The following is a 27,030-nucleotide window of genomic DNA, read 5'->3' on the forward strand; positions in this document are numbered from 1 at the left end:
TATTAAGTGTGCAATAGCATTATGTCTAAAAAATTTGTATATACCTTAATTTAAAAATACTTTATTGCTAAAAAATGTTAACTATCATCTGAGCCTTCAGCGAGTCCCGATCTTTTTACTGGTGCAGGGTCTTGTCTCAGTGTTGACGGCTGCTGACTGATCAGGGTGGTGGCGGCTGAAGGTTGGGGTGGCTGTGGCCATTTCTTGGAATAAGACAACAGTGAAGTTTGTCACATCGATTGACTCTTCCCTTCAAGAACAATTTTTCTGTAGTACACAATGCTGTTTCATAGCATTTTCTCCACAGTAGAACTTCTTTCAAAATTGGAGTCAGTCCTCTCAAATCCTGTTGCTGCTTTATCAACTGAGTTTATGCATTATTCTGAATACTTTGTTGTCATTTCAAAATCTTCACAGCATCTTCATGAGGAGGAGTTTCCATCTCAAGAAACCATTTTCTGGGACTTCACTGGTGGTCCAGTGGTTAAGACTCTGCACTTCCAGTGCAGAGGGCGCAGGTTCGATCCCTGGTCAGGGAAGTTCCGCATGCCGAACGGTGCAGCCAAAAAACAAACAAAAAGAAACCACTTTCTTTGCTCCTTCATAGGAAGCAACTCCTCATGCGTTCAAGTTGTATCATGAGATTGCAGCAATTCACTCACATCTTAAGGCTCCACTTCTAAATTCTAGTTTTCTTGCTGTTTCCACCACATCTGCAGTTACTTGTTGCACTGAAGTCTTGAACCGCTCAAAGTCACCCATGGGGGTTGGGATCAACTTCTTCCAAACTCCTGTTAATGTTGATATTTTAATCTCTTCCCATGAATCATGAATGTTCTTAATGGCATCTGGAATGGTGAGTCTTTTCCAGAAGGTTTTCAATTGACTTTTCCCAGATCCATCAGAGGAATCACTGTATATGGCAGCTTTATGAAATGTATTTATTCAATAATAAGACTTGAAAGTTGAAATAGCTCCTTGATCCATGGGCTGCAGAATGGATGTTGTTGTTAGCAGGCATGAAAACAACGTTAATCTTGTACATCTCCATCAGAGCTCTTGCATGGCCTGGTGCATTGTCATGGAGTAGAAATATTTTGAAAGGAATCTTTTTCTGAGCAGTAGGTCTCAAACAGTAGACTTAAAATATTCATTAAATCATGTTGTAAACAGATGTGCTGTCATCCAGGCTTTATTTTTACACTGACAGAGCACAGACAGAGTAGATTTAGCATAATTCTTAAGGGCCCTAGGATTTTCAGAATGGTAAGTAAGCATTGGCTTCAACTTAAAGTCACCAGCTGCATTAGCCCCTAACAAGAGAGTCATCTTGCCCTTTTAAGCTTTGAAGCCAAGGCATTGACTTCTTCTCTCTAGCTATGAAAGTCCTAGAGGGCATCTTCTTCCAAAGAAGACTGCTTTGTCTACACTGAAAATCTGTTGTTTATTGTAGTTACCTTCAGTATAATTCTTAGCTAGATCTTCTGGATAACTCACTGTAGCTTCTACATCAGCACTTGCTGCTTCACTTTGCAATTTTATGTTATGGAGACAGCTTCTTTTCCTTAAACCTTAGGAACCAACTTTTGCTACCTTCACACTTTTCTTCTGTAGCTTCCTCACCTCTCTCAGCCTTCATTGAAGAGAGTTAGGGCCTTGCTCTGGATTAGACTTTGGCCTAAGAGAATGTTGTGGTCTGATCTTCTTTTCAGACCACTCATACTTACTCCATGTTAGCAATGAGGCTATTTAGCTTTCTTATCATTCATGTGGTCACTAGAGGAGCACTTTTAATTTCCCTCAAGAACTTTCCCTCTGCATTCACAATTTGGCTGACTGGCACAGGAGGCCTAGCTTTGGTTCTGTCTTGGCTTTTGACATGCCTTCCTCACTAAGTTCAGTCACTTCTAGCTTTTAACTTAAAGTGAAAGATGTGTGACTCTTCATTTCACTTGAATATTTAGAGGTTATCATAGGGTTATTTATTGGCCTAATTTCAATGTCATTGTGTCTTAGGGAATAGGGTGGCCTGAGGAGAGGAACGGAATGGCCAGTTGGTAGACCAGTCAGAACTTGCACAACATCTGTCAATTAAGTTCACCATCTTACATGGGTGAGGTTCATGGTGCCCCAAAACAATTACAATAGTAACATCAAAGATCACTGATGACAGATCACCATAATAAATATAAAAATAATGAAAACGTTTGAAATATCGTGAGAATTACCAAAATGTGATACAGAGACACAAAGTGAGCAAATGCTGTTAGAAAAATGCCTCTGATAGACTTGCTGGGTGCAGGGTTGCCACATACCTTCAGTTTGTGAAAAACACAGTATCTGCAAAGCACAATAAACGGAAGTGCAATAAAACAAGGTATGCCTGTACTGCTTTAACATGCAAGATACTTTCTAGTTTCTCTTTTGATCTTTGCATCATTGGGTTATTTAATCTTTGTTACTTAGTTTCTAAATATTTGGAGATTTTTCCCAGAGACTTTGTTATTAATTTCTAATTTAATCCCATAGTGGTCAGGAACATACTATGTATATCTCAAATCCTGTCCTGTCACCCAGAATGTATCTAGTCTATCTGGGTAAATATTCTCTATGTACTTGAAAAGAATGTGTATTCTACTGTTTTTGGTTGGAGTATTCTATTAATGTCAGGCCAGGTTAGTTGGTAGTGTTGTTCGCATCTTCTGTATTTTACTGATTTGTTGTCTACTTGTTCTATCAGTTTTTGAGAAAGAGATATTGAAATCTTGGGCTATAATTGGGTTTGTTTCTCCTTGCAGAAGTTTTTGCTTCATGTAATTTGAAACTCTGTTATTAGTTATGTAAACATTTAGAATTATTGTGTCCTCTTGATGAGTTGATCCCCTTTATAAAATGACCTGCTTTGTCGGTGATAATATTATTTTTTGCTCTGAAATCTGGTTTGTCTAGACATTCGTTTTGGATTGGTGTTAGCCTGGAATATCTCTTGCATTCTTTTACTTTTAACCTATTGTCTCTACATTTGAATTAGGCAGCATACAGTTGGTCTTACTATTTCATTCAATCTGATCATTTCTGCCTTCATTTGGGGATTTAGAGCATTCACATTTAATGATGTGGTTAGACTTAAATCTATCATCTAGACATTTGTGCTCGATTTGCCCCATTTTTTTTCTTTTTCTCTTAATTAATTTTGGATTATTTGAACCTTTTTTAGGATTTCATTCTGTCTCTTTTGTTAGCTTATTACTGTAGCACTTTTTAAATATTTTAGTGGTTGTTTTAAGATTTATAATTTTATCCTTAATTTTAAGCTGTATCTTCAAGTGACATTATACCACTTCACGTATAGTGTAAGAGCATTACAGTAGTATACTTTCCTTTCTTCTGTCCTGACCTTTGTGCTATGGTTGTCATACATTTCATTTTTATATATGTTACAAATCCCATTCTACACTGTTATCAGTAAAACATCAGTTATCTTTTAAAGAGATTTAAATCGTAAGAAAAATATCTTAAGATTTTTATGGCCATTGTACTCTTATATCTTAAACCAATGTAGCTACCATTTCTTGTGTTCTTCATCCTTTTTTATAGATCCATGTTTTCATCTAGTATCATTTTCTTTCTATGTAAAGAACTTCCTATAATATTTCTTATAGTATGGCTCTGCTGGTGATGAATTCTTTCATCTTTTTTATGTCTGGAAAAGCTTCACTTTAGTTATTGAAAGTTATTATTATTATTTTTTTTTGCGGTACACGGGCCTCTCACTGTTGTGGCCTCTCCCATTGCGGAGCACAGGCTCCGGATGCGCAGGCTCAGCGGCCATGGCTCACGGGCCCAGCCGCTCCGCGGCATGTGGAATCTTCCCGGACCAGGGCACGATCCCAGTGTCCCCTGCATCGGCAGGCGGACTGTCAACCACTGTGCCACCAGGGAAGCCAACTGGAAGTTATTTTTGCTGGGCATAGAATTCTAAATGACATTTCTTTTCTTTCAGTTACTTTAAAGTTGTTGCTCCACTCACTGAATTCTCACTTGCATTGGTTCCCTTTTCCCCTGGTTTTGAGCAGTTTGATTATAATGTGCCTTTGTGTAGTTTTCTTCATGTTTCTTGTGCTTGAGGATTTTTGAGCTTCTTGGATATGTGGGTTAATACTTCTAATCAAATTTAGAAAAAATTTCAGCCATTATTTCTTCAGATCTTTTTTTTCTGTCCTCCCTATTTTTTTTCCGAAGACTTCAAGTAAATGTGTATTAGGCTACTTGAAGTTGTCTCCTAGCTTACTGAGGCTCTATTTATTATTTTTTAATAATTATCTGTTCTCTCTGCATTTCAATTTGGGTTGTTATTATTGTTTACTAAACTTTTCTTTGGCTGTGTCTAATCTGCAATTAACCCATCCAGTATAGTTTTCAGCTCTAGAAGTTCAATTTGGGTTTTGTTTTTGGTATCTTTCAAGTCTCTACTTATTTTTTTTAAACAATATAATAACTGTGTTAACATGTTTGTTGACATCTGTGTCAGTTCTGGGTCAGTTTGGTTTCTTTTTTGTTTTTTTTTTTGCGGTATACGGGCCTCTCACTGTTGTGGCCTCTCCCGTTGTGGAGCACAGGCTCCAGATGCGCGGGCTCAGCGGCCGTGGCTCACGGGCCTAGCCGCTCTGCAGCATGTGGGATCTTCCCGGACTGGGGCACGAACCTGTGTTCCCTGCATCGGCAGGCGGACTCTCAACCACTGCGCCACCAGAGAATCCCCTGGGTCAGTTTTGATTGATTTTTGCATTCACTGTAAGTTTTGACTGAATGGCAGACATTGTGAATTTTTACCTTGTTGAGTATTATATGTATTTTTGGATTCCTATAAATATTTTTGAGCTTTGTTCTGGGAAACAGGTTACTTGGAAACAAATTCATTATGTTGAGTCTTGCTTTTAAGATTTGTTAGGCTTCTAAGATTAGTCTGTGGTTAATTAATTCCCCACTACAGAGGCAAGGTCTTCCTGTGTACTCTGCTGTAGGGGTCAGCAAAACTATTGGTAAATCTGACTCTCAGGCTGTATTTGTAAATAAAGTTTTATTGGCACACAGCGATATACACTCACATATTTCTATGGCCGCTTTTATACTACCACAGCAGAGTTGAGTAGTTGCAACAGAGATCATATGGCTCTCAAAACCTAAAATGTTTACTGTCTGCCCCTTTTTAGAAACAATTTGCCAATCCCTGCTTTATCCAGTGGCTCATGATACGTGAGGTTTTCCAGCCTGGCTGTTGTAATTAGACACTATTTCTGGCCCTGCTTGAGCACTGGGCACTCTAATACTTTCAAGTGGTTCTTGTCCCAGTCGTTTCTCAAATGAATGTGCTGATCAGCATTCAGCTGAATACTTGAGCAAGTCCCTGTAACAGTCTCTGGAATTCTATCTCTGTGAAGCTCTCTTCTCTTCAGTAGTCAGTCCCATGAACCTTGGTCTCCCTAGACTCTCAACCCTCTGTCTTCCACAGCTCAGAGAGTGCCAGGTTCTGCCTGGATTACCCATTCCTGCAGTGTGACTTGGAAGTTCTCTTAAGGTAGTGAGTTGGGGCAGTGATTGCGCTCACTTTGCTTTGTTCCTCTTCACTCAAGACATTGGTCTTTTGTTACCTGGTGTTGATTGTCTTGCAGACCATTGTTCTATGTATTTTGTCTGGTTTTCAGTTGTTTCTTATTTAAAGAAATGTGGAAATAATCTATAAAGATTAATGATTTTTAGTAAGGAAGATTTAAGTAAGCATGTAACTTTTTTCTGTAATTTTTTGAGATATAATTGACATACAACTATAGTTAATATTACTGTATTGTATATTTTGTAACTTATTGACATCATAAGTAATTGTACCTTAGATTGTCATTTTTCTGAATTAACCAAGTTAGAAACAGTTACCTGGGCCCGTACCACTAGGAAGATAGTAGCTTTGGAGGGAAAAGCTGAGGTTAGGGCAGTCTCAAAATCTCGTAGTCGTACCAGAGTTCTCAGGTAAATTCATGACCTAAACAGAAGGATTTTTGAGGGCTTTGGTGCCCCACACAGGAATTTTTTTGTAAGGTAAAGTGTGTGAACCTATGAGTTACACCGTCTTTTAAGTTTTCCTTGATCTTAAAAAAGTCTAAATCTAAAGAGAATACCCCAGACTAGCCTTGAGGAGTAGCCTTAAAAGCTCTCCCAGGAGAATCTAGAAGCATCAGAAAACACAACAGGCTAAAATCATTTGTTTCCCATTGAAAGAAATAGAAATGGCTTTCAATATTTTTAAGATGCTGTGTTTAACATTGAAAATGTAAGAATGCTATGAATCTTCTCCAGCTGTTAATAAGTTTCTTGGGGGTAAAACAAAGTTACTAGATTTTTACTTTTTATTAGCTATACTTAGTTATGAACTGTATATTGTCATATATACCAACAAATGTGTATCAGCATATGTACATAACAAAAAAGGAAAATTTTATTACTTCACAGTTATAGGAAGCAGTGTAAACTGATAGGAAACCCCTGGACCTGGTATTCATTTGACGAGATTGTTATCTTGGGTTCTGCCCCGTTAGTCCTCAAGTTCCTCTTCTATAGAATGGGAAGGTGGGTTAATGGAATTGAACAGGATTCCCAAAGCGCTTTACAATTCTAAAAAATTCTGAGTTTTTATTATTTTAGTGAGTAGAACTATGGGTCAAATACTCGTTAACAAGTTTACTGCTTGTTATGCATGGAAAGTCTGTTTTTCTCCCACGTGGTAATTAAAGCTTTCTACCCTTGAAGTCATGGGTGCTCTGAATTGGTAAAGAAGACTAGAATTTACTATGTGGTTATAAAAGTCCTTTCATTACGGGGTTAAGTAATGGTGAGAAATGTGACCTCTACTGTTTAGTGAAAGATCTTTTTAATATACAGAGGCATTGTTCTTTTTGGTATAATAATGAAAGCATTCATTATATCTAGCTTTTGGTTCTAATCTGTATAGAATCAGTTGTTTGATAATGTAGTATGACCCTGATTGCAATTCATGGGGGGGAAGGAGTGGTTGTAGTTGCTGTTAAGATCCTAATTATAGCATTTCTTTTGCACTTTCAAGATGAACTTCATTTTATCAATGCTTGTGAAGAAGGAGTAATTGAATTCCTTCAGGATTTACTGTTGGGTAATCACTGATGACATACTTCTTTTTAGATTTTTGTGATTAGCTATCAATATAATTTGATCCAGCTGCTTTCTCTTTGTGGTCATTATTGTTAGTGAGAACTGAAAATGTCTTTTGTGCTTCAGTTAATCATCCAGTTATTTGCTTCTTGAAGGCCATGATTACCTAAGTTTAGAATTACTTGCTAGATTTTAAGATTTTATTTAGTCTTTAAAAATGAAAAGTTTTATATTTGTGAGCATATTTTAACATTTAATTCTTAAAGGGAATATAGTCATTCTACTGTAACTACCTGTAGAAAATAGGACAATTTCTATATTATCTTTGATCATTTTAAGCTTGATTATCAGAATTTTGAAATTATATTCTTCCTTAGCCCTGTTTACATACAAATCTTTTCACTGTAGTACGAGGAGAAATGAGGGTCCCTGAAGAAGCTCTAAAGGTAAAAAGTTTTTACTTATTTCTTTTGTAAATCTACCATTTACTAGGGTTGATTTCACTCATGTATATTTCACTTCCATTTTAAAATGTTTTATAGCACGAGAAGTTTACCATTCAGCTTCAATTGTCCCAAAAATCTTCAGAATCAGAATTATTGAAATCTGCATGTGCCAAAAGCATAGATTCAAAGGTAGCAGATACTGCGGCAGAAGTGCCGCACAAAGCTACAGAAGCACTAAAATCTGAGGAAAAAGCCATCGGTAAGTTAACCTCTTTCAAAATATCATATATATACTCAGTTATGAAGAAATTGCATGCTTTGTTCTCAAAAGCTTGGCCATATCCTTATAAAAATAATTAATGATAATAATGACAATTTCAGAGTGGGTTTTAATACAGCCAGTGCTTCATTAGAAAGCATTATAAAACTTATAATTATATGGCAGTTGTATGAAGGTGCGTTTAATATGTTTAAATATTTGAAGAAAATACATATATTTTGCCCTATAGTATTTTTATTATTTCATGTTTGCTACATTTTTTTCTGGATTATAACTGAAATGAATGAAAAGGAAATGTCCACTAATGCCTACATCATCATAATTATCGTATTTATAGTATTCCAGGAACTGTAAAAAATATTTTATATAGATAATCCCATTCATACAAAAGCAATTTTTAAAACTGCTAGACATTACCAGATTGCTCAAACATAAATCTGTTAGTCCAGTTAACAACTAGTTTAAATTTAATTACTGTGCAATGCCCTTAGGTTTTAAAAAAAAGTAAAAAACGGTCATTTATACCAAAATTTAGTTTTATCCTTCATATTTAGATTTATGAGCCATTTCTATATACCAAAGAACTAATTACACTTTGATAAAAAGCTATTGGGCTATAGCAGTTTACATTACTTAGATAATAGCCAGTGCAGAATTTCATTTATTTCATCATGTTCAATATTGAATGAGATTCACAAATACTAAGTTATTCAACTTAGAGTACTTTTCACCTATCTAGACTATACAGTTGACCCTTGAACAACACTGCTTTGAACTATGCAGGTCCACTTATATGCAGATTTTTTTTCAGTAGTAAACATTACAATACTATAGGATCCACCTTAGTTGAATCTACGAATGTGGAACTGCATATATGGGGGGACTGTGGATTTGGGAGGCTGACTATAAGTTATACTAGATTTTTCAACTGCAGGGAGGGTTGAGGCTCCTAACCCCGTGTTGTTCAGGGGTCACCTGTACTTTTTCATTTAATAAATCAACTGGGCAATTCTAGCATTCTGCAAAAGCATTTTTTTTTTTCTGTTTCATATGCTTTAGACAGATTTTTCCCACCTCTTTCCAGATACTTCTGCTATGCCCCGTGGTACTCCATTATATGGGCAGCCATCATGGTGGGGGGATGATGAGGTGGATGAACAAAGAGCTTTCAAGTCAAATGGCAAGCCTGAAGAGAAAAATCATGAAACTGGAACATCAGGTAAAAAAATCTCAGACTGTGACATTAAGTAGGTATTTTAGGAAGAACTTATCATCGAAGCAAAAATCTGTCTACCCTTAAAAGAGATGTCTCCTATTCTTTAATATGTTAGAAATAGTTGATGAATGTTTTAATGACATTGTCATTTTAAATTAAATTTATTTATTATGAATGATTCTCTCAAAGTATTAATTCTAATATCTTTGTAAATCACTTTTATTTAAAATATTTTTCCTTATTTAACTTATTTATGAGGGTGTTAAAACTTGATATATAGTTAAGTAATATAATTGGGCATTTTAAGTATTTTAAAATAATTTTTTAAATGTTTTAATTAGACCAAAATAGTAAATACAAACTAGTTTTGTGTGTTTTCATTAGATTCACAAACATATAATCATATTTTTAAATGAAAATTTTTTATTATGTTCAAAATGTTGTATGAAGTTTAAAACTTCTTTAAAATCTCAGCGTGCCCAATTTGTTGGGGTATGGTAGCAACAAGATTAGCTGTTCGGCAGCCAGAATGAAGAAATAGTTCTGGATCACATTCTCAGATTAATAGTCAAGGAACATAATCTTTTGTTGCTGGAGAAGTTTAGTAATGAACTAAGTGAAAAGCCAGAAAATCAAGATTTCCAGGAAATAAATGGAGCTATCAGTTGTGTGTCACATAAGGACTTGACGAGGACATCAACACTGAAGGATGAACAGCCAGTTTCCGTGATAATAGCAGATAAGGATTAGAACTGGAGGAATTAAATACAGGCACCAGGGAGCAGTATGGAAAGCCAACTTTGACTCTGAGTCAAGGATAGATTCCATCAGAAGTTCTGTCAACTTTCTACCTTTGACCATAATTCTGCAAGGTATATAAGAGATTTTTCTTAGCTGGAGAATAAGAGCACTGGTTCTTAAACATGCTCTAATTTTACCAGGGTACAAGTCTTAGAAAGCTGGCCTTATCAACTTGATCTTAAAGTGCCCAAAACTGAAAGTTGTGAACTTTGCAAATAAATTCCCATCTCAGTTTCATTGTTTCTGTGGCCAACACGTTTTTTTCTTCATGTTCAAGCTCAGAAGCTTAGTATTATTTAGCATACCCTCAAATGCAAATAATAGAAATGCCACCTGAGACTAAACAGGAAGGAAATCTACTGGCTTAAATAAATAACTGAACCTCTTCAGGATTGGTTAATGCAGCATCTCAATGGTGTCATCAGCTAGCTATTTTCTCTCAGACTCTCTGCCCTTCTATTCACAGTGGCTGCATACTGAGGGAGTTTCCCCTTGTACTCATATGCTGCTTGCCAGTAGCAGTTGGAGTGCATGCTACTTTGATCACATCCAGTGGGAAATAGCAAAGATCGCTTCTAGAAGAACCCCTGGAAACCTTCCCCAAAGTTTTCAACACATTTGTCCAACACATTTGTCATCTCATTGGCCTCTCATGGGTTCAGGAGTAGGTCACCTGCTTATTTCTGAACCAATCCCTGGCAAGGGTTATGAGATTATCCTTAAGCCAATCGTACCCATCCTGAAGCTGAATATGGGGTTAGTTTTCCCCTAAGGCACATGAGCTGTATCAGGGAAGAGTTAAGAGATACCTGGGAATGTTGGAGTTCTTTTAGGAGGGAGGAAAGGGAAATGGATTTTGGAAGGCAGTCAAGAATGTCTACTTTATATGAAATCTTTGTGTCTTCCCTTCCTTTCACCTCATCTATTATATTACCTACTTCTGTTGCCCTTTTTTTCCATTGAATCATAATTGAACTATTTCCAGTTTCAACCCTTCTGCAGTTCATTTTGTATAATAAATCTAAGCTGCCATTTTTTTCCTTTCTTTAAGAAACTACAGTAGCTTCCTTTTGCTTGCCAAATAGATATTATGTCAAAGCTCTCTCTAATTTTGTCCCACTTTCTTAGCCTTGTATCCCACTACCAGTTGTTCAGTGCTCTCTCCCAGTGCATTTCCACATAAATTAGACTAATTCTTGTCTGCTCTTCTCCCACAGACATGTATACACATAAATCAGGTAATATAAAATTCTAAAGGGTATGTCTGTTTATATATATTGCTAATATGTAACACTTTCCTTCAGTATTTTGTGTGTATGCCTTCTCATCTAAACTGTAAGTTCCTTCAGGGATCACATATTATATTATCATTGTGTACTAGAGCCACCTAGGAGAAAGAGAGAGAGGGAGAGAGAGAAGGGGAGGGGGAGAGAGAGAGGAAGGAAGGGAGAGAAGGGAGAGTGAGAAAAAAAACAATGTACTAATAATTGGTGGTTAACTTAGAAGAAAACACAGCAGAATTTAACTGTTGCCAAATTCTGAAAATAATTGTGATACTGAGTTTATCTAGCCATTAAAGATCCTTCCACCCTCACACACAAAACAACTTTTGAAATCTGAAATACATATCTTCTAGGATACAATCAATGTAATTACAATAAATGTAAATACAGTAAATGTAAATTTTGTCCTGGAGACAGAACCATGACTTATTAACAACAGGTAACACTTCAGTGGTGCTTCCTTTATCAAGACACTCTTCTTAGTGCCCTGCATATGTTTAATCATTTAATTCTCTCACAGCGATACCTAAAAGTAGTTACTGTTATCATCCCCATTTTATAAATAAGGAAACGGCGGCAAGGTGATGTGAATTTATTCACAAGGTCAGCCTGCTAGCAAATAGTGTAGCTGGGATTTGAACCCAGGTACCTGACTCTCGAGTCCATGCTCTTAACCACAGTTAACATTTCAGCAGTCATTACACACACACACACACACACACACACACACACACACACACACACACACACACACACACACACAGAGTCACTCCAAAAGAATATACTTCGTAGAGTATAAAGATTAAAACAAGCACTCCAAAAACAAATTGACATAAAAAATTGATCTCTCATACCTAAGTGTAATGAAATGAATTTCAAACTGTGAAGCATCCAGTAGTAATTTCATCCATGTGAATGAAACTAAATTCTTAAATGATTACCAGCTTGTGTCGCGTGTCTCATTGAGTATCTTTTCTGCCAGATGACAAAAGCTGTCTCATAATCTTGGGATTATTTTTGAGTTAGAAGGAATTAAGTGATATATGTCTTTTGTTAAGTAGCTTGAAGCACTCTGTCAGATTCAGCTGATTAAAAGCCTTAATGAGAGTCTCATTTGCTTTCTTATATTAGTATGAGGATGTTATTGTTTCAGATTTATCATTTGTAGTTTTTTAAAATATAGGGTGAGAGAAACAGTTTACTAATCTGAAATAATTTATGATGCCAGCAGATATTGTAGAATCAAATTTGAAAATGTATATTGAATGCTATTTCACTTGGTCATTTTGAAATTAAGGTTTTTTTTAGTGTTTCAGATTATGAAATATAAATGATTAGTTTATTTGTGCTCTAAGCATGCTTTTTTGGTAAAAGCAAAAAGTGATTTGCTTCTTGGTTACCAATTTTTAGAATGTAAAATCTTAGTATTTATTTTGAAAGGTGAACATTCCAAAAATGATAATAGAGAATCTACTACCTGGTAACTTTCTGTGTCCCTTTCTGTGGGTCCATGTGTATCCAGAATCTCCTACCAATTTACCTTAAAGCCCAAAGAACCCTAGAAGCAAATATTAGAGCAATCAAGTTCTCCTGAAATTGTGTGAATATTTGAGTCCTATTAAAGGAGAATTTATCCTCATTTTAGTTCACGTATGCTCTTCTACCTTCTAACTTGGTTTAAACGGTTTAAACATATTTTCGGTTACAACTAAAGGCCTTTAAGTGTTGCATACAGTTTGAAAAGGTGTGTACAACTGTGAAGAGTAGATTTTTGGCTCTTTTACACTGATTTTTAATCTAATTAAACTAAATTTGAAAACTTTTGAGTTGTAGTTCCTTTTTGGTAAAAGGAGTTTCCCAGTCTTTGTAATTTGAAGTACTTGAATATACTAGGATGGATATCTTAAGCAGAATTTGCCTTCATAATTATAGTCTTTATCATCTCGACACAGCTTAATATTTCATTTAATTTAGTACAGAAGAATGAAGGGAACATATTTTCTGAATTATGTATGTTATAAAGTTCCCTGGAAGGTCACACAATCATAAAATACCTTAAGAATTTAAGGATATTGCTCTTCTGATTTAGATAAACATAATTAATTCTAGCATAATCAGTTATTAAATACGTTTAAATATCTAGCAGTTGAGATTAATAATAAACTATTGGTATAAATAAAATATTAGTATTTTAGTATATAATTTAGTTTACTTTAGTATAAACAAAATAGGTTTTGAATAGAAATACATGTTAAATTCATAAATTTCAGAATATGTTTTGTCAGTGTACTGAGAGAGGAAAGCTGTTTTATTTTTCTATATTAATTTAGAAGACCCCTAATAATTTTTCTAGTGGGCATACAATTCCCATACATACTAGGCCCACACTTGATCTGGTTTTATCATTTTCAGAGAAATGAATTCCTCTACATAATGAATTTTCCAGATGACTGAACTTTACTTTTACAACTGAAATTTTTTTTAAGTTTAACCATTTCCTATATTTCTATTAAATGAATTACCCATGTCATTGCCTTCTTAAGCACAGAAGGCTGAATATAATTTAAGTGTTTGCTTTATGACTCAGAAGCATCATTATGAACATCAGTGATTGAACTATGATACATTACAGTGATGCCTTTGGGAGACTTGAAGTATGTAAGACTGTTTGCTCCATATACTGAATGAATGGTTCTGAACTACTGTGTTTTTGAGCCATGTGTCTGCTCTTGATTGTTTTTTGTCTTATCTCGACCACTTGACTCTTCTTAGTGCAATATGTCTGACCTTAATCCTTGCTTTTACATCCCCTCCAGATTTGCCACATATAATCTGAGTAAATAGTCAAAAAAGGTTCTCAGTGAAGGACTTTCCTGGTAGTAAAGATCACAAATATGATGATATAGGTGTTGTCATATCTGTCTTGGGTTTTTTATTTTAGAGTTAGATTTTTGGTTTTAGTTTCTTGTTTCCCTAATTAGCTATGTTGAAGAGTTGGGGGAGGAAAAGTAAGAGAAACATTTATTTTTGTGCCTACTTTGTGCCAGACTTTTTCTGGATAATTTATCTCACTGAATCTTCACAGCAATCTTATGGGTAGACATTATTTTCTCATTTAACAATGAGGAAAATGAGAATTAAGGACTGACAGAGACAGGACTTAACCTGATTTCAAATCTTCTCCCTACTTCCACTAATCATATCATATATGCTGCCTTACCACTCTGTTGTGCTGCTTAACATTGTTAGATAAGCGATTTCTGGTTAAATTAGGTGTTAACTTGTATAAGTCTCAGGGTTTCTAGTCCTTGGAGTAAAGGCAGTTTTGAAGTAGGACTAACTTAGGAAATAATAATCTTAAACATAGTTATGTGCAGTTGTTGATCTCTGCTTTTTTAATGTGTTATAATGTGAAAGCATATTAAAAGCATGTCAGTATTAACTGTGAAGTTTTTTTCACAAGGGAGGAAAATTGGGAACATACTCATTTGAATCGTGAATAACAAGTAAATGATAAATGCTATACCCCTGGGCCAGCTTTTTGTAGTTATTGCGTCATAGTTCAGCTACATCATTTTATTTGGGTATTCAGGAAAGGGTAGTAGGAAACTACTAACCCTTGTCCTCAGGGTTACTCTGTTACCTGTAAGGATGTGGAGAGCAAAATGAATGAATGAATGAATGAATAATGATAGATAGATAGGATAGGTTTGCTTATTTATTTATTTAGCATCTTTATTGGAGTATAATTGCCTTACATTGTGTTAGCTTCTGCTGTATGACGAAGTGAATCAGCTATATGTATACTTATATCCCCATATCCCCTCCCTCTTACGTGTCCCTCCCTCCCCTCTAGGTGGTCACAAAGCACCGACCTGATCTCCCTGTGCTATGCGGCTGCTTCCCACTAGCTGTCTGTTTTACATTTGGTAGTGTATATATGTCCATGCCACTCTCTTACTTCGTCCTAGCTTATCGTGCCTTCTCCCCATGTCCTCAAGTCCATTCTCTATGTCTGCATCTTTATTCCTGTTCTGCCCCAAGGTTCTTCAGAACTTTTTTTTTTTTTAGATTCCATATATACATGTTAGCATATGGTATTTGTTTTTCTCTTTCTGACTTACTTCACTCTGTATGACAGATTTCTAGGTCCATCCACCTCACTACAAATAACTCAATTTCGTTTCTTTTTATGGCTGAGTAATATTCCATTGTATGTATGTGCCACATCTTCTTTATCCATTCATCTGTAGATGGACACTTAGGTTACTCCCATGTCCTGGCTATTGTAAATAGTGCTGTAGGGACCATTGTGATACATGACTTTTTTTGAATTATGCTTTTCTCACGGTATATGCCCAGTAGTGGGATTGCTGGGACACATGGTACTTCTATTTTTAGTATTTTAAGGAACCTCCATACTGTTCTCCATAGTGGCTGTATCAATTTACATTCCCACCAACAGTGCAAGAGTGTTCCCTTTCCTCCACACCCTTTCCAACATTTATTGTTTGTAGATTTTTTGAAGATGGCCATTCTGACCAGTGTGAGGTGATACCTCATTGTAATTTTGATGTGCATTTCTCTAATGATTACTGATGCTGAGCATCCTTTCATGTGTTTGTTGGCAATCTGTATATCTTCTTTGGAGAAATGCCTATTTAGGTCTTCTGCCCTTTTTTGGATTGGGTTCTTTGTTTTTTTGATATTGAGCTGTGTGAGCTGCTTGTATATTTTGGAGATAACGCTTTGTCAGTTGCTTCATTTGCAAATATTTTCTCCCATTCTAAGGGTTGTCTTTACATCTTGTTTACGGTTGCCTTTGCAGTGCAAAAGCTTTTAAGTTTCGTTAGGTCCCATTTGTGTGTTTTTGTTTTTATTTCCATTTCTCTAGGAGGTGGGTCAAAAAGGATCTTGCTGTGATTTATGTCATAGCGTGTTCTGTGTTTTCCTCTAAGAGTTTGATAGTGTCTGGCCTTACATTTAGGCCTTTAATGCGTTTTGAGTTTATTTTTGTGTATGTGTTAGGAAGTGTTCTAATTTCATTCTTTCACATGTAGCTATCTAGTTTTCCCAGCACCACATATTGAAGAGGCTGTCTTTTCTCCATTGTATATTCTTGCCTCCTTTATGAAAGATAAGGTGACCATATGTGCGTGCGTTTATCTCTGGGCTTTCTATCCTGTTCCATTGATCTATATTTCTGTTTTTGTGCCAGTACCATACTGTCTTGATGACTGTAGATTTGTAGTATAGTCTGAATTAAGGGAGCCTGATTCCTCCAGCTCTGTTTTTCTTTCTCAAGATTGCTTTGGCTCTTCGGGGTCTTTTGTGTTTCCACACAAATAGTGAAATTTTTTATTCTAATTCTGTGAAAAAAATGCCATTGCTAGTTTGATAGGGATGGCATTGAATCTGTAGATTACTTTGGGTAGTAGAGTCATTTTCACAATTTTGACTTCTCCAGTCCAAGAACATGGTATATCTCTCCATCTGTTTGTGTCATCTTTAATTTCTTTTATCAGTGTCTTATAGTTTTCTGCATACAGGTCTTTTGTTTCCTTAGGTAGGTTTATTCCTAGCTACTTTATTCTTTTTGTTGCAATGGTAAGTTGCAATGGGAGTGTTTCCTTAATTTCTCTTTCAGATTTTTCATCATTAGTGTATAGGAATGCAAGAGATTTCTGTGCATTAATGTTGTATCCTGCTACTTTACCAAATTCATTGATTAGCTCTAGTAGTTTTCTAGTAGCATCTTTACGATTCTCAGTGTATAGTATCATCTCATCTGCAAACTGACAGTTTAACTTCCTCTTTTCTGATTTGGATTCCTTTTATTTCTTTTTCTTCTCTAATTGCTGTAGCTAAAATTTCCATAACTATGTTGAATAATAGTGGTGAGAGTGAGCAACCTTGTCTTGTTCCTGATCTTAGAGGAAATGGTTTCAGTTTTTCACCACTGAGAACAATGTTGGCTGTGGGTTTGTCATATATGGACTTTATTATGTTGAGGTAAGTTCCCTCTATGCCCACTTTCTTCAGAGTTTTTATCATAAATGTGTGTTTAATATTGTCGAAAGCTTTTTCCTGCATCTGCTGAGATGATCATATGGTTTTTCTGCTTCAGTTTGTTAATATGGTTTATCACATTGATTGATTTGCATATATTGAAGAGTCCTTGCATTCTTGGGATAAACCCCACTTGATAATGGTGTATGGTCCTTTTAATGTGCTGTTGGATTCCGTTAGCTAGTATTTTGTTGAGGATTTTTGCATCTATGTTCATCAGTGATATTGGCTTGTCATTTTCTTTTTTTGTGACATCTTTGTCTGGTTTTGGTATCTGGGTGACAGTGCCCTCGTAGAATGAGTTTGGGAGTGTTCCTCCCTCTAGTATATCTTGGAAGAGTTTGAGTAGGACAGGGGTTAGCTCTTCTGTAAATGTTTGATAGAATTCGCCTGTGAAGCCATCTGGTCCTGGGCTTTTGTTTGTTGGATGATTTTTAATCACAGTTTCAATTTCAGTGTTTGTGATTGGTCTGCTTATATTTTCTATTTCTTCCTGGTTCAGTCTCTAAAGGTTGTGCTTTTCTAAGAATTTGTCCATGACTACCAGGTTGTCCATTTTATTGGCATAGTGTTGCTTGTAGTAATCGCTCATGATCCTTTGTATTTCTGGAGTGTCAGTTGTTACTTCTCCTTTTTCATTTCTAATTCTGCTGATTTGAGTCTTCTCCCTTTTTTTCTCGATGCGTCTGTCTAATGGTTTATCAATTTTGTTTATCTTCTCAAAGAACCAGCTTTTAGTTTTATTGATCTTTGCTATTGTTTCCTTCATTTCTTTTTCATTTATTTCTGATCTGATATTTATGATTTCTTTCCTTCTACTAACTTTGGGGGTTTTTTGTTCTTCTTTCTCTGATTGCTTTAGTTGTAAGTTTAGGTTGTTTATTTGAGATGTTTCTTGTTTCGTGAGGTAGGATTGTATTGCTATAAACTTCCTTCTTAGAACGGCTTTTGCTGCATCCCATAGGTTTTCGATCATCATGTTTTCATTATCATTTGTTTTTAGGTATTTTGTGATTTCCTCTCTGATTTGTTCAGTGATCTCTTGGTTGTTTAATAGCATATTGTTTAGCCTCCATGTGTTAGTAGTTTTACAGTTTTTTTCCTGTAATTGATATCTAGTCTCATAGCACTGTGGTCAGAAAAGATACTTGATATTATTTCCATTTTCTTAAAGTTACCAAGGCATGATTTGTGACCCAAGATATGATCTATCGTGGAGAATGTTCCATGAGCACTTGAGAAGAAAGTGTATTCTGTTGCTTTTGGATGGAATGTCCTATAAATATCAATTAAATCCATCTTGTTTAATGTATCATTTAAAGCTTGTATTTTCTTATTTATTTTCATTTTGGTTGATCTGTCCATTGGTGAAAGTGGGGTGTTACAGTTCCCTACTATGATTGTGTTACTGTCGATTTCCCCTTTTATGGCTGTTAGCAATTGCCTGTGTATTGAGGTGCTCCTATGTTGGGTGCATAAATATTTAGAATTGTTATATCTTCCTCTTGGATTGATCCCTTGATCATTATGTAGTGTCTTCTTTGTCTCTTGTAATAGTCTTTATTTTAAAGTCTATTTTGTCTGATATGAGAATTGCTACTGCAGCTTTCTTTTGATATCCATTTGCATGGAATATCTTTTTCCATCCCCTCTCTTTCAGTCTGTACGTTTTCCTAGGTCTGAAGTGGGTCTCTTTAGACAGCATATATACGGGTCTTGTTTTTGTATCCATTCATCTAGTTTGTGTCTTTTGGTTGGAGCATTTAATCCATTTATATTTAAGGTAATTGTTGATATGTATGTTCCTATTCCCATTTTCTTAATTGTTTTTGCTTTGTTATTGTAGGTCTTTTCCTTCTCTTGTGTTTCCTGCCTAGAGAAATTCCTTTAACATTTGTTGTAAAGCTGGTTTGGTGGTGCTGAATTCTCTTAGCTTTTGCTTGTCTGTAAAGGTTTTAATTTCTCTGTTGAATCTGAATGAAATCCTTGCTAGGTAGAGTAATCTTGGTTGTAGGTTTTTCCTCTTCATCACTTTAAGTATGTCCTGCTTCTCCCTTCTGGCTTGCAGAGTTTCTGCTGAAACATCAGCTGTTAACCTTATGGGGATTCCCTTGTATGTTATTTGTTGTTTTTCCCTTGCTGCTTTCAGTATTTTTTCTATGTATTTAATCTTTGATAGTTTGATTAATATGTGTCTTGGCATGTTTCTCCTTGGATTTCTCCCCTATGGGAGTCTCTGTGCTTCCTGGATTTGATTGACTATTTCCATTCCCATATTAGGGAAGTTTCCAACTATAATCTCTTCAATTGTTTTCTCAGTTCCTTTCTTTTTCTCTTCTTCTTCTGGGACCCCTATAATTCGAATGTTGGTGTGTTTAATGTTGTCCCAGAGGTCTCTGAGACTGTCCTCAATTCTTTTCATTCTTTTTTCTTTATTCTGCTCTGCGGTAGTTATATCCACTATTTTGTCTTCCAGCTCACTTATCTGTTCTTCTGCCTCAGTTTCTGCTATTGATTCCTTATAGAGAATTTTTAATTTCATTTATTGTGTTGTTCATCATTGTGTTTGCTCCTTAGTTCTTCTAGGTCCTTATTAAACGTTTCCTGTATTTGCTCCATTCGATTTCCAAGATTTTGGATCATCTTTACTATCATTACTCTGAATTCTTTTTCAGGTAGACTGCCTATTTCCTCTTCACTTGTTAGGTCTGGTGGGTTTTTACCTTGCTCCTTCATCTGCTGCATATTTCTCTGTCTTCTCATTTTGCTTAACTTACTGTGTTTGATGTCTCCTTTTCTCAGGCTGCAGGTTCGTAGTTCCCATTGTTTTTGGTGTCTGCCCCCAGTGGGTATGGTTGGTTCAGTGGGTTGTGTAGGCTTCCTGGTGAAGGGGAATGGTGCCTGTGTTCTGGTGGATGAGGCTGGATCTTGTCTTTCTGGTGGGCAGGACTGTGTCCAGTGGTGTGTTTTGCGGTGCCTGTGACCTTATTATGATTTTAGGCAGCCTCTCTGCTAATGGATGGGGATGTGTTCCTGTCTTGCTAGTTGTTTGACATAGGGTGTCCAGCACTGGAGCTTGCTGGTCATTGAATGGAGCCGAGTCTTAGCATTGAGATGGAAATCTCTGGGAGAGCTCTCACCAATTGATATTATGTGGGGCCAGGACGTCTCTGGTGGTCTGATGTCCTGAACTCAGCTCTCTCACCTCAGAGGCTCAGGTCTGACACCCGGCTGAGCACCAAGACCCTGTCAGCCACACGGCCATCCAAGAAGGATAGAACGGAAGCTAAGAGGTCAGCAGAAGGCAGGTCTAACAGGTTTGATTCTGAATAGAATATAGCTGAAAAGTGAATATTAGGAGATTAATTGTAAAGTAGATTCTCCTAAAGGTACTGAAAATTGCAAGAAATCACTTACCAAAGTTGAGCAAGCATCAGAGCCAGTAGGATATGTTTGTAAACCAGTTGTACTATATGAAATTGATCAAGTACAGTACATAGTAAATAAATCAGTGTTGAAAAAATAAAAACATTAATGAGTTTATTAATATATGTAAAGTAGTTAATGCATATTACTCTCATGGAAATTTTAAGTGACAGGCCTTCAGAGTAAACACTCAAGTGGATACTTTAAGGAAAAGATAAATGAACTCTGTAATAAAGAAATTTTTAAAACGTGACTTAGGTTATTAAGAATCATGCATATGCTCTTCTTCCAGAAAGTGTGTAGAATTATTGCTTTGATAGTGCAGAGTGTTTTTGATACACTTTTTTCATTTTCAGTACTGAGAAAAAGTAGATTTTGAAAAGGATAATTTTTATGTTGAACATTGTTTTTGTTATATATTCTATTTATTGTCTGTGTAATTTGCTTTCACTTTTTTTTTTTTTTTTTGGAAGTGGAACTTGATGTCTTCTAATACCCTATGCCACACATTTGACTACAGAGATGTTGCTGTTCTATTCTTCTATAACGTAAAAGCAAACAGCTTTATGACTGTTTCATATTCACCCTATTGCTAAGAAACTGGTTATAGCACCTGAAGAATCCCATCCGTATTTGATATTTGAAAAAATGTGTCAAGACCAATACTTCACTTAATTAGAAAATGATTAGAAACAACCTTGTCCCCCCCGTATTGCCTTTCCTTCCTAATAAGTTATCTGCAAATGGTGTTTCTGTCAATCTGTTTTTAAAAGGAATGCTTTTTTGAGCTTTAGGGAAATATTTTTCATTTAAATTCACTCTTTACCATCGTTTTTTTTCTTTTTACATCTTTATTAGAGTATAATTGCTTTACAATGGTGTGTTAGTTTCTGTTTATAACAAAGTGAATCAGTTATACATATACATATGTTCCCATATCTCTTCCCTCCCGCGTCTCCCTCCCTCCCACCCTCCCTATCCCACCCCTCTAGGTGGTCACGAAGCACCGAGCTGGTCTCCCTGTGCCACGCGGCTGCTTCCCACTAGCTATCTACCCCACGCCTGGTAGTGTATATATGTCCATGCCTCTCCCTCGCTCTGTCACAGCTCACCCTTCCCCCTCCCCATATCCCCAAGTCCATTTTCTAGTAGGTCTGTGTCTTTATTCCTGTCTTACCCCTAGGTTCTTCATGACATTTTTTTTTTCTTAAATTCCATATATATGTGTTACCATCTTGATAATAGTTCTTTTGTTTCCTGAAAAACAGAGCAGTTTAATCTTTAAATTCTTTTTGCATTTGCAGTATCTGATAACAGATTTAAAGCATTTTAATTATCATTTTCATTTATGTGCCTTCACATATTTTATATATAAATGCATTTGTTTTTATACCTTCATATTTGTCCCTGAGGCAACAGAGGAATATGTTCCAGAGTTGCTTACTTATGCCAGCTCTTGTTGATCTGAGATTTATAATTCAGCTTTCCTCCACGGATTTTGACACTTGGATGTATTCTGCTGTATAGAAATGTACCTGAATTTCCTTTTGGAATTAATTGGCTGGCAACTGAATTGTCTATTTTTAACTTACTTGTTTTCATACTGCTGCTTGGATTGCAATGCCACAAGCAAACTACATGTTTTATCTTTACTCATTCTTTATAAAATGTATCTGTTTTCTTATAAGGATCACACATTGGTAATATTATTTTTGTCCTTCTAAAAGTAATGTCTCTGAATGTGATGGTGAAGAATGGTAAGGGGAATCATTATGTCCAGAACATTGCTTACATATTGACATCATGTTTCTTTCTTCATTTGAGCACCTTTTCTCCTTTGGAAATTTACTTGTTTTCATAGATATTTCAGATATTTCATCCTCCTTATACTTGATAAGGAAGTTTATATTTTTTTCTCTCTCTCTGTATATGTACATTGAACATGCATATCCATCTCCATTTGATTTCAGTTCTTTTGTACTTTGATGATTTCTGGATCCAAGTTGGAAAAAATATGGACCTAGCCATGCAAGGTTCATCTCTTAACTGCTTTGCTATCCTTTGCCACTGTGCTGCTTATCTTGCATCTCCTATCGGTAAATCAGAATTATTTCTCTTCTGTGACATTTGCCATTCTTTTTCATCCAGACTATGATCTGCCTTCTGATTTCCATGGAATAATACAAGTGGCCATTACTGTACTCCTTCAAGTGCTAGAAGCTTCCAAATATTTTGAATTTTCTCTTATTTTTCTTATTAGGGTGCAGCATAGATGCCAAGCAAGTTGAGGAACAATCTGCAGCTGCAAATGAAGAAGTACTTTTTCCTTTCTGTAGGGAACCAAGTTATTTTGAAATCCCTACAAAAGAATTTCAGCAACCATCACAAATAACAGAGAGCACTATTCATGAAATCCCAACAAAAGACACACCAAGTTCTCATACAGCAGGTGCAGGGCATGCTTCATTTACCATTGAATTTGATGACAGTACCCCAGGGAAAGTAACTATTAGAGATCATGTGACAAAATTTACTTCTGATCAGCGCCACAAATCAAAGAAGTCTTCTCCTGGAACTCAAGACCTGCCAGGGATTCAAACTGGAATGATGGCACCAGAAAACAAAGTAGCTGACTGGCTAGCACAGAACAACCCTCCTCAGATGGTATGGGAAAGATCAGAAGAGGATTCCAAAAGTATTAAAAGTGATGTTCCAGTTTACTTAAAAAGGTTGAAAGGTAAAGTGAATTGATCATTTTAGAACTTGCTATTTTATGGTAAAGTTCAGTCTTCACAGTTACCAACCTACTATTAGATAAACAATTATATGGTATAAAGCTTCTGCATTTTTGAAGGTTTATATTTGATTTTAAAGCCCAAAAGCCAGCCAAACTGCCCACATCCAACTTACTCATTCAAAACAGTCTGCCTTCATTTTCTTGCCAAAACCAGATTGGTTTTGTAAATTTGTATGTATGCCATTAAATATGTTTCTTTTTCTTATGGAAATAAAAGATTCATTCATTTCACCAGTGGAATTCCCTAGAAGGCAGTTCTCATCATTTTCTTGACTTCAGGAAAAGATATATTCAATTCTGTTCTCTATTATGTGCTTCCTGTAAAATAGCAGTATGTAGATTTTGAAAGTTTTAAGCCATTGGCTAATGGGCTGACAGTTCTACTTTGGTAATATAGTCACATTGTTGGTAGAGTGTTTCAAACTCTTCCCAGGTTACTCATGTCATGAAACAAAATTTTTTTTTGTTTAGAGATATTGGGAATTAATTGAGTTAAGAATTTTTTCACTAGTAAGACTTTTATAAAAATTGTAGTTGAACGTTTATTTGTGAAATAATTATTATATGTGTTTTATTAGTATAATACTTGACGAAAGTTAGTAAATTCTTTCTTTATACCTGTACATTGAAGTATCAACTGATCATTTTTTCCATTGATTTTGCTAATTAAATTAATTTAGAATTTTCTGAATACAGTTTTATGTTACTCTATCTTAATTTTATTCAACAAGCTGTCTGTAAGGGAAAAGATTGCATGTTAATCTGACCATTCTGTTACTATACAAAAAGTTAAAGAGCTTTAAAAGAACACTCATTGAGGTCAGAGATTATATATTTACTTACCTTATATCTCTTTCCTGGGGCTTGAGTATGTGATAGGTACTCAGTAATTTGAATAAATAATGAATGACTTCACTATCATTGACAAGACTGACCCTGGTTTAACCTGTACTTTATGGCTTGGGATTCTGTTCAGCTAATGAAGAAATACCTATTTCTGATTTACTTCTAAGGCATTTCAGGATAGTGAGATGGTGAGATTACCTAATTCTTTGTCAGGGCCTATTTCTATATTTAATTATAATCATAAGCAATTATTACCTTGCATATGAACTTTTAACAGGTGATTGTTGTCTTTACTCCTACTAGATAATAACAAATATATAATTGAGACCTATATCTGTATTGATATATATAGGTTAAAGCTCACAAATGAAAGCTACCCATTTGTAAATTGATCATTTTTATGAACTGGATAAAATAATACTGATATGCTCGTATAATGTAAAAAGTAGTGTGAACTTTGAAAATTTAGAAATGACATCGTCTTTTTTAGACCACCCTTAATAAATGTACAAAATGAGCTAAAATATCCTTTTAAAAGCCACCATTAAAAAGTACCTTTATGGGACTTCCCTGGAGTTCCAGTGGTTAAGACTTCGTGCTTCCACTGCAGGGGGCACGGGTTCCATCCCTGGTGGGGGAACTAAGATCCCACATGCCACTCAGTGTGGCAAAAAAAAAAAAGAAAACAAATAATAAACAAAAAACTGTTATTACACCCTTTTATTATAACTGTACTTTTAATAATAGACTTTCAGCAACTGTTCAGTCAAAAACTTGAAAGTAGGCAAAACAAAACAGCTTTGCTCCTGCAAGAGTGGAGTGCACGCGCTTTGGGACAGTTAAAGAAAATAATGTTCACAAAGCCCATACACTTTTACCCTTTAGGAGAGTTGCAACTTTTTTTGGCCACAACTCCTGACTAGGTACAGCTAATCTACCCTTAAAAATACTGAAAGTGGGCTTCCCTGGTGGCGCAGTGGTTGAGAGTCCGCCTGCCGATGCAGGGGACACGGGTTCGTGCCCCAGTCCAGGAAGATCCCACATCCGCGGAGCGGCTGGGCCCGTGAGCCATGGCCGCTGAGCCTGCGCATCCGGAGCCTTTGCTCCACAACGGGAGAGGCCACAACAGTGAGAGGTCCGCGTACCGCAAAAAAAAATTTAAAAATGCTGAAAGAACTTCAACATATTAATGCCTGATTAATAATAGACAAAACAGAATCTTGTTAAGAACAGTTCCAAGTGATTTTTTTTGTTGTTAAGTAAGAACAGAAATTGCAGTTCTGATCAGATGTGTTATCTTGTATAACACTGAGAAATGCAAAAATTTTTGAAAAAAGAAAATGGCTAATCTATAGAGAATTTTTAACCTATAACTTAAAGAAAAGATACTGAAAGGACCTGATGCCAAATAAGTGCCAAATTTTTGTATGGTGTTATAAGAGCTAAATTCTGTAAAGATGGCATTTTCATATTGTATATGTGTGTAATATGGGTTATCTGGTCTTACTACACATGAAATATGGGAGTTTAGTTATTTACAGCTCTCACAAACTGGATTCCTTTTCAGTGCATCCAGTGCAACATGAAATAGGTTGTACAGTGTCCTGTTTTTAATGAGTTTTGTATTTGAACTAGTAGTTTTGTTTGGTTCTGCATTCCATCTGCCTATCCCTGATTCCTAGCTTAATTACCAAGGCACGAATTCCATTAATTAAATTAAACACCATTTTTTTCCTTTCAGGTTGCATTTTCAGTAGTTGCTAGTTTGAAGAAAGATTTTCAGATTTAGTCCTGGAAATATTGGAATACACGTGGTTGACTGGAGTAATTTATAGCTTTCTTCTAAAGAGCTATCGTTTAAGCCCTCATTTGTGATTCAGCCCTCATTTGTGATTCAATCTAAAACATGCATAGAATAACTCTTGACTTTCCATTAAATTCATGCTATAATAATATAATAATTGTCATTTGATTATTTCTTCTAGTATACTTACTATTTAGATAATAAGAATTCTAAATCAGTGAAAAATCAAGTAATTTTCATAAAGTTTCACATTTAATCCCTAGTAGAACTATGAAGGGTAACAAAAAAACCTCTGGTAGGAAGCTGATGTTTTCAAAATTCAACTACAGTATTCTAACTTCACCCGCTCTATATGCTTAACAGAGAAGACATATTTTTATCTAGTTATATTTAGCACCATGCCATTTGTCTGGTAGATTTATGTAGGATTTCATAGACTGCGCTTTTCCATGCTAGGCCTTTTAGCATGCTTTATTTAACTCACTGAAGCCACCAGAGTTTAAATGAGCACACATGCAAAATTGTGAAAATTCTCATAGCTAGAAAGAGGTTTGTAAAGAATTATACAATAATTGGTGGAAACTACAAATTTGCATTTTTATATTAAAAAGGCAAGGTATGCTATACTTTTGGAAGTTTTGAACGTCACTGAAAGTTAAGTTTCATCACATTTTTTATGGCATTTGCATTCTCTTTTCCTATGTAATGATAAGCACTTCAGTGGGATCACACTTTTTTCTGTCTTTTTCTCTCTAATGCTAAAAATAAATTTTTGATTGCTTAAATAAGGTATAAGGTTTAAAGGCAGGATTAATGTTTAATGTTATAAATACAGACTGTCACAGAGATATAGCATTGCTTATCTGTTAAGGCATTGGTGAAC

General features: G+C 35.6%; 1 protein-coding gene across 14 annotated transcripts in view; it reads left to right on the forward strand.

The window, feature by feature from the left end:
- Nucleotides 1-27,030, forward strand: part of CEP170 (centrosomal protein 170) — a 148,281-nt gene that overhangs the window by 70,165 nt on the left and 51,086 nt on the right. For 13 of the 14 annotated variants that reach the window (XM_033851783.2, XM_033851798.2, XM_033851801.2 and 10 more), the window contains 4 exons: nucleotides 7,567-7,625; nucleotides 7,722-7,884; nucleotides 8,990-9,124; nucleotides 22,961-23,437. In XM_033851783.2, the coding sequence (XP_033707674.1) occupies nucleotides 7,567-7,625; nucleotides 7,722-7,884; nucleotides 8,990-9,124; nucleotides 22,961-23,437 (834 nt within the window). Of the gene's footprint in view, nucleotides 1-7,566; nucleotides 7,626-7,721; nucleotides 7,885-8,964; nucleotides 9,125-22,960; nucleotides 23,438-27,030 lie in introns of those variants that run through there. The other variant, XM_033851850.2, reaches the window with a different exon arrangement.

This window comes from Tursiops truncatus, chromosome 1 (assembly GCF_011762595.2).
Source record: "Tursiops truncatus isolate mTurTru1 chromosome 1, mTurTru1.mat.Y, whole genome shotgun sequence".
Lineage (NCBI taxonomy): Eukaryota > Metazoa > Chordata > Mammalia > Artiodactyla > Delphinidae > Tursiops > Tursiops truncatus.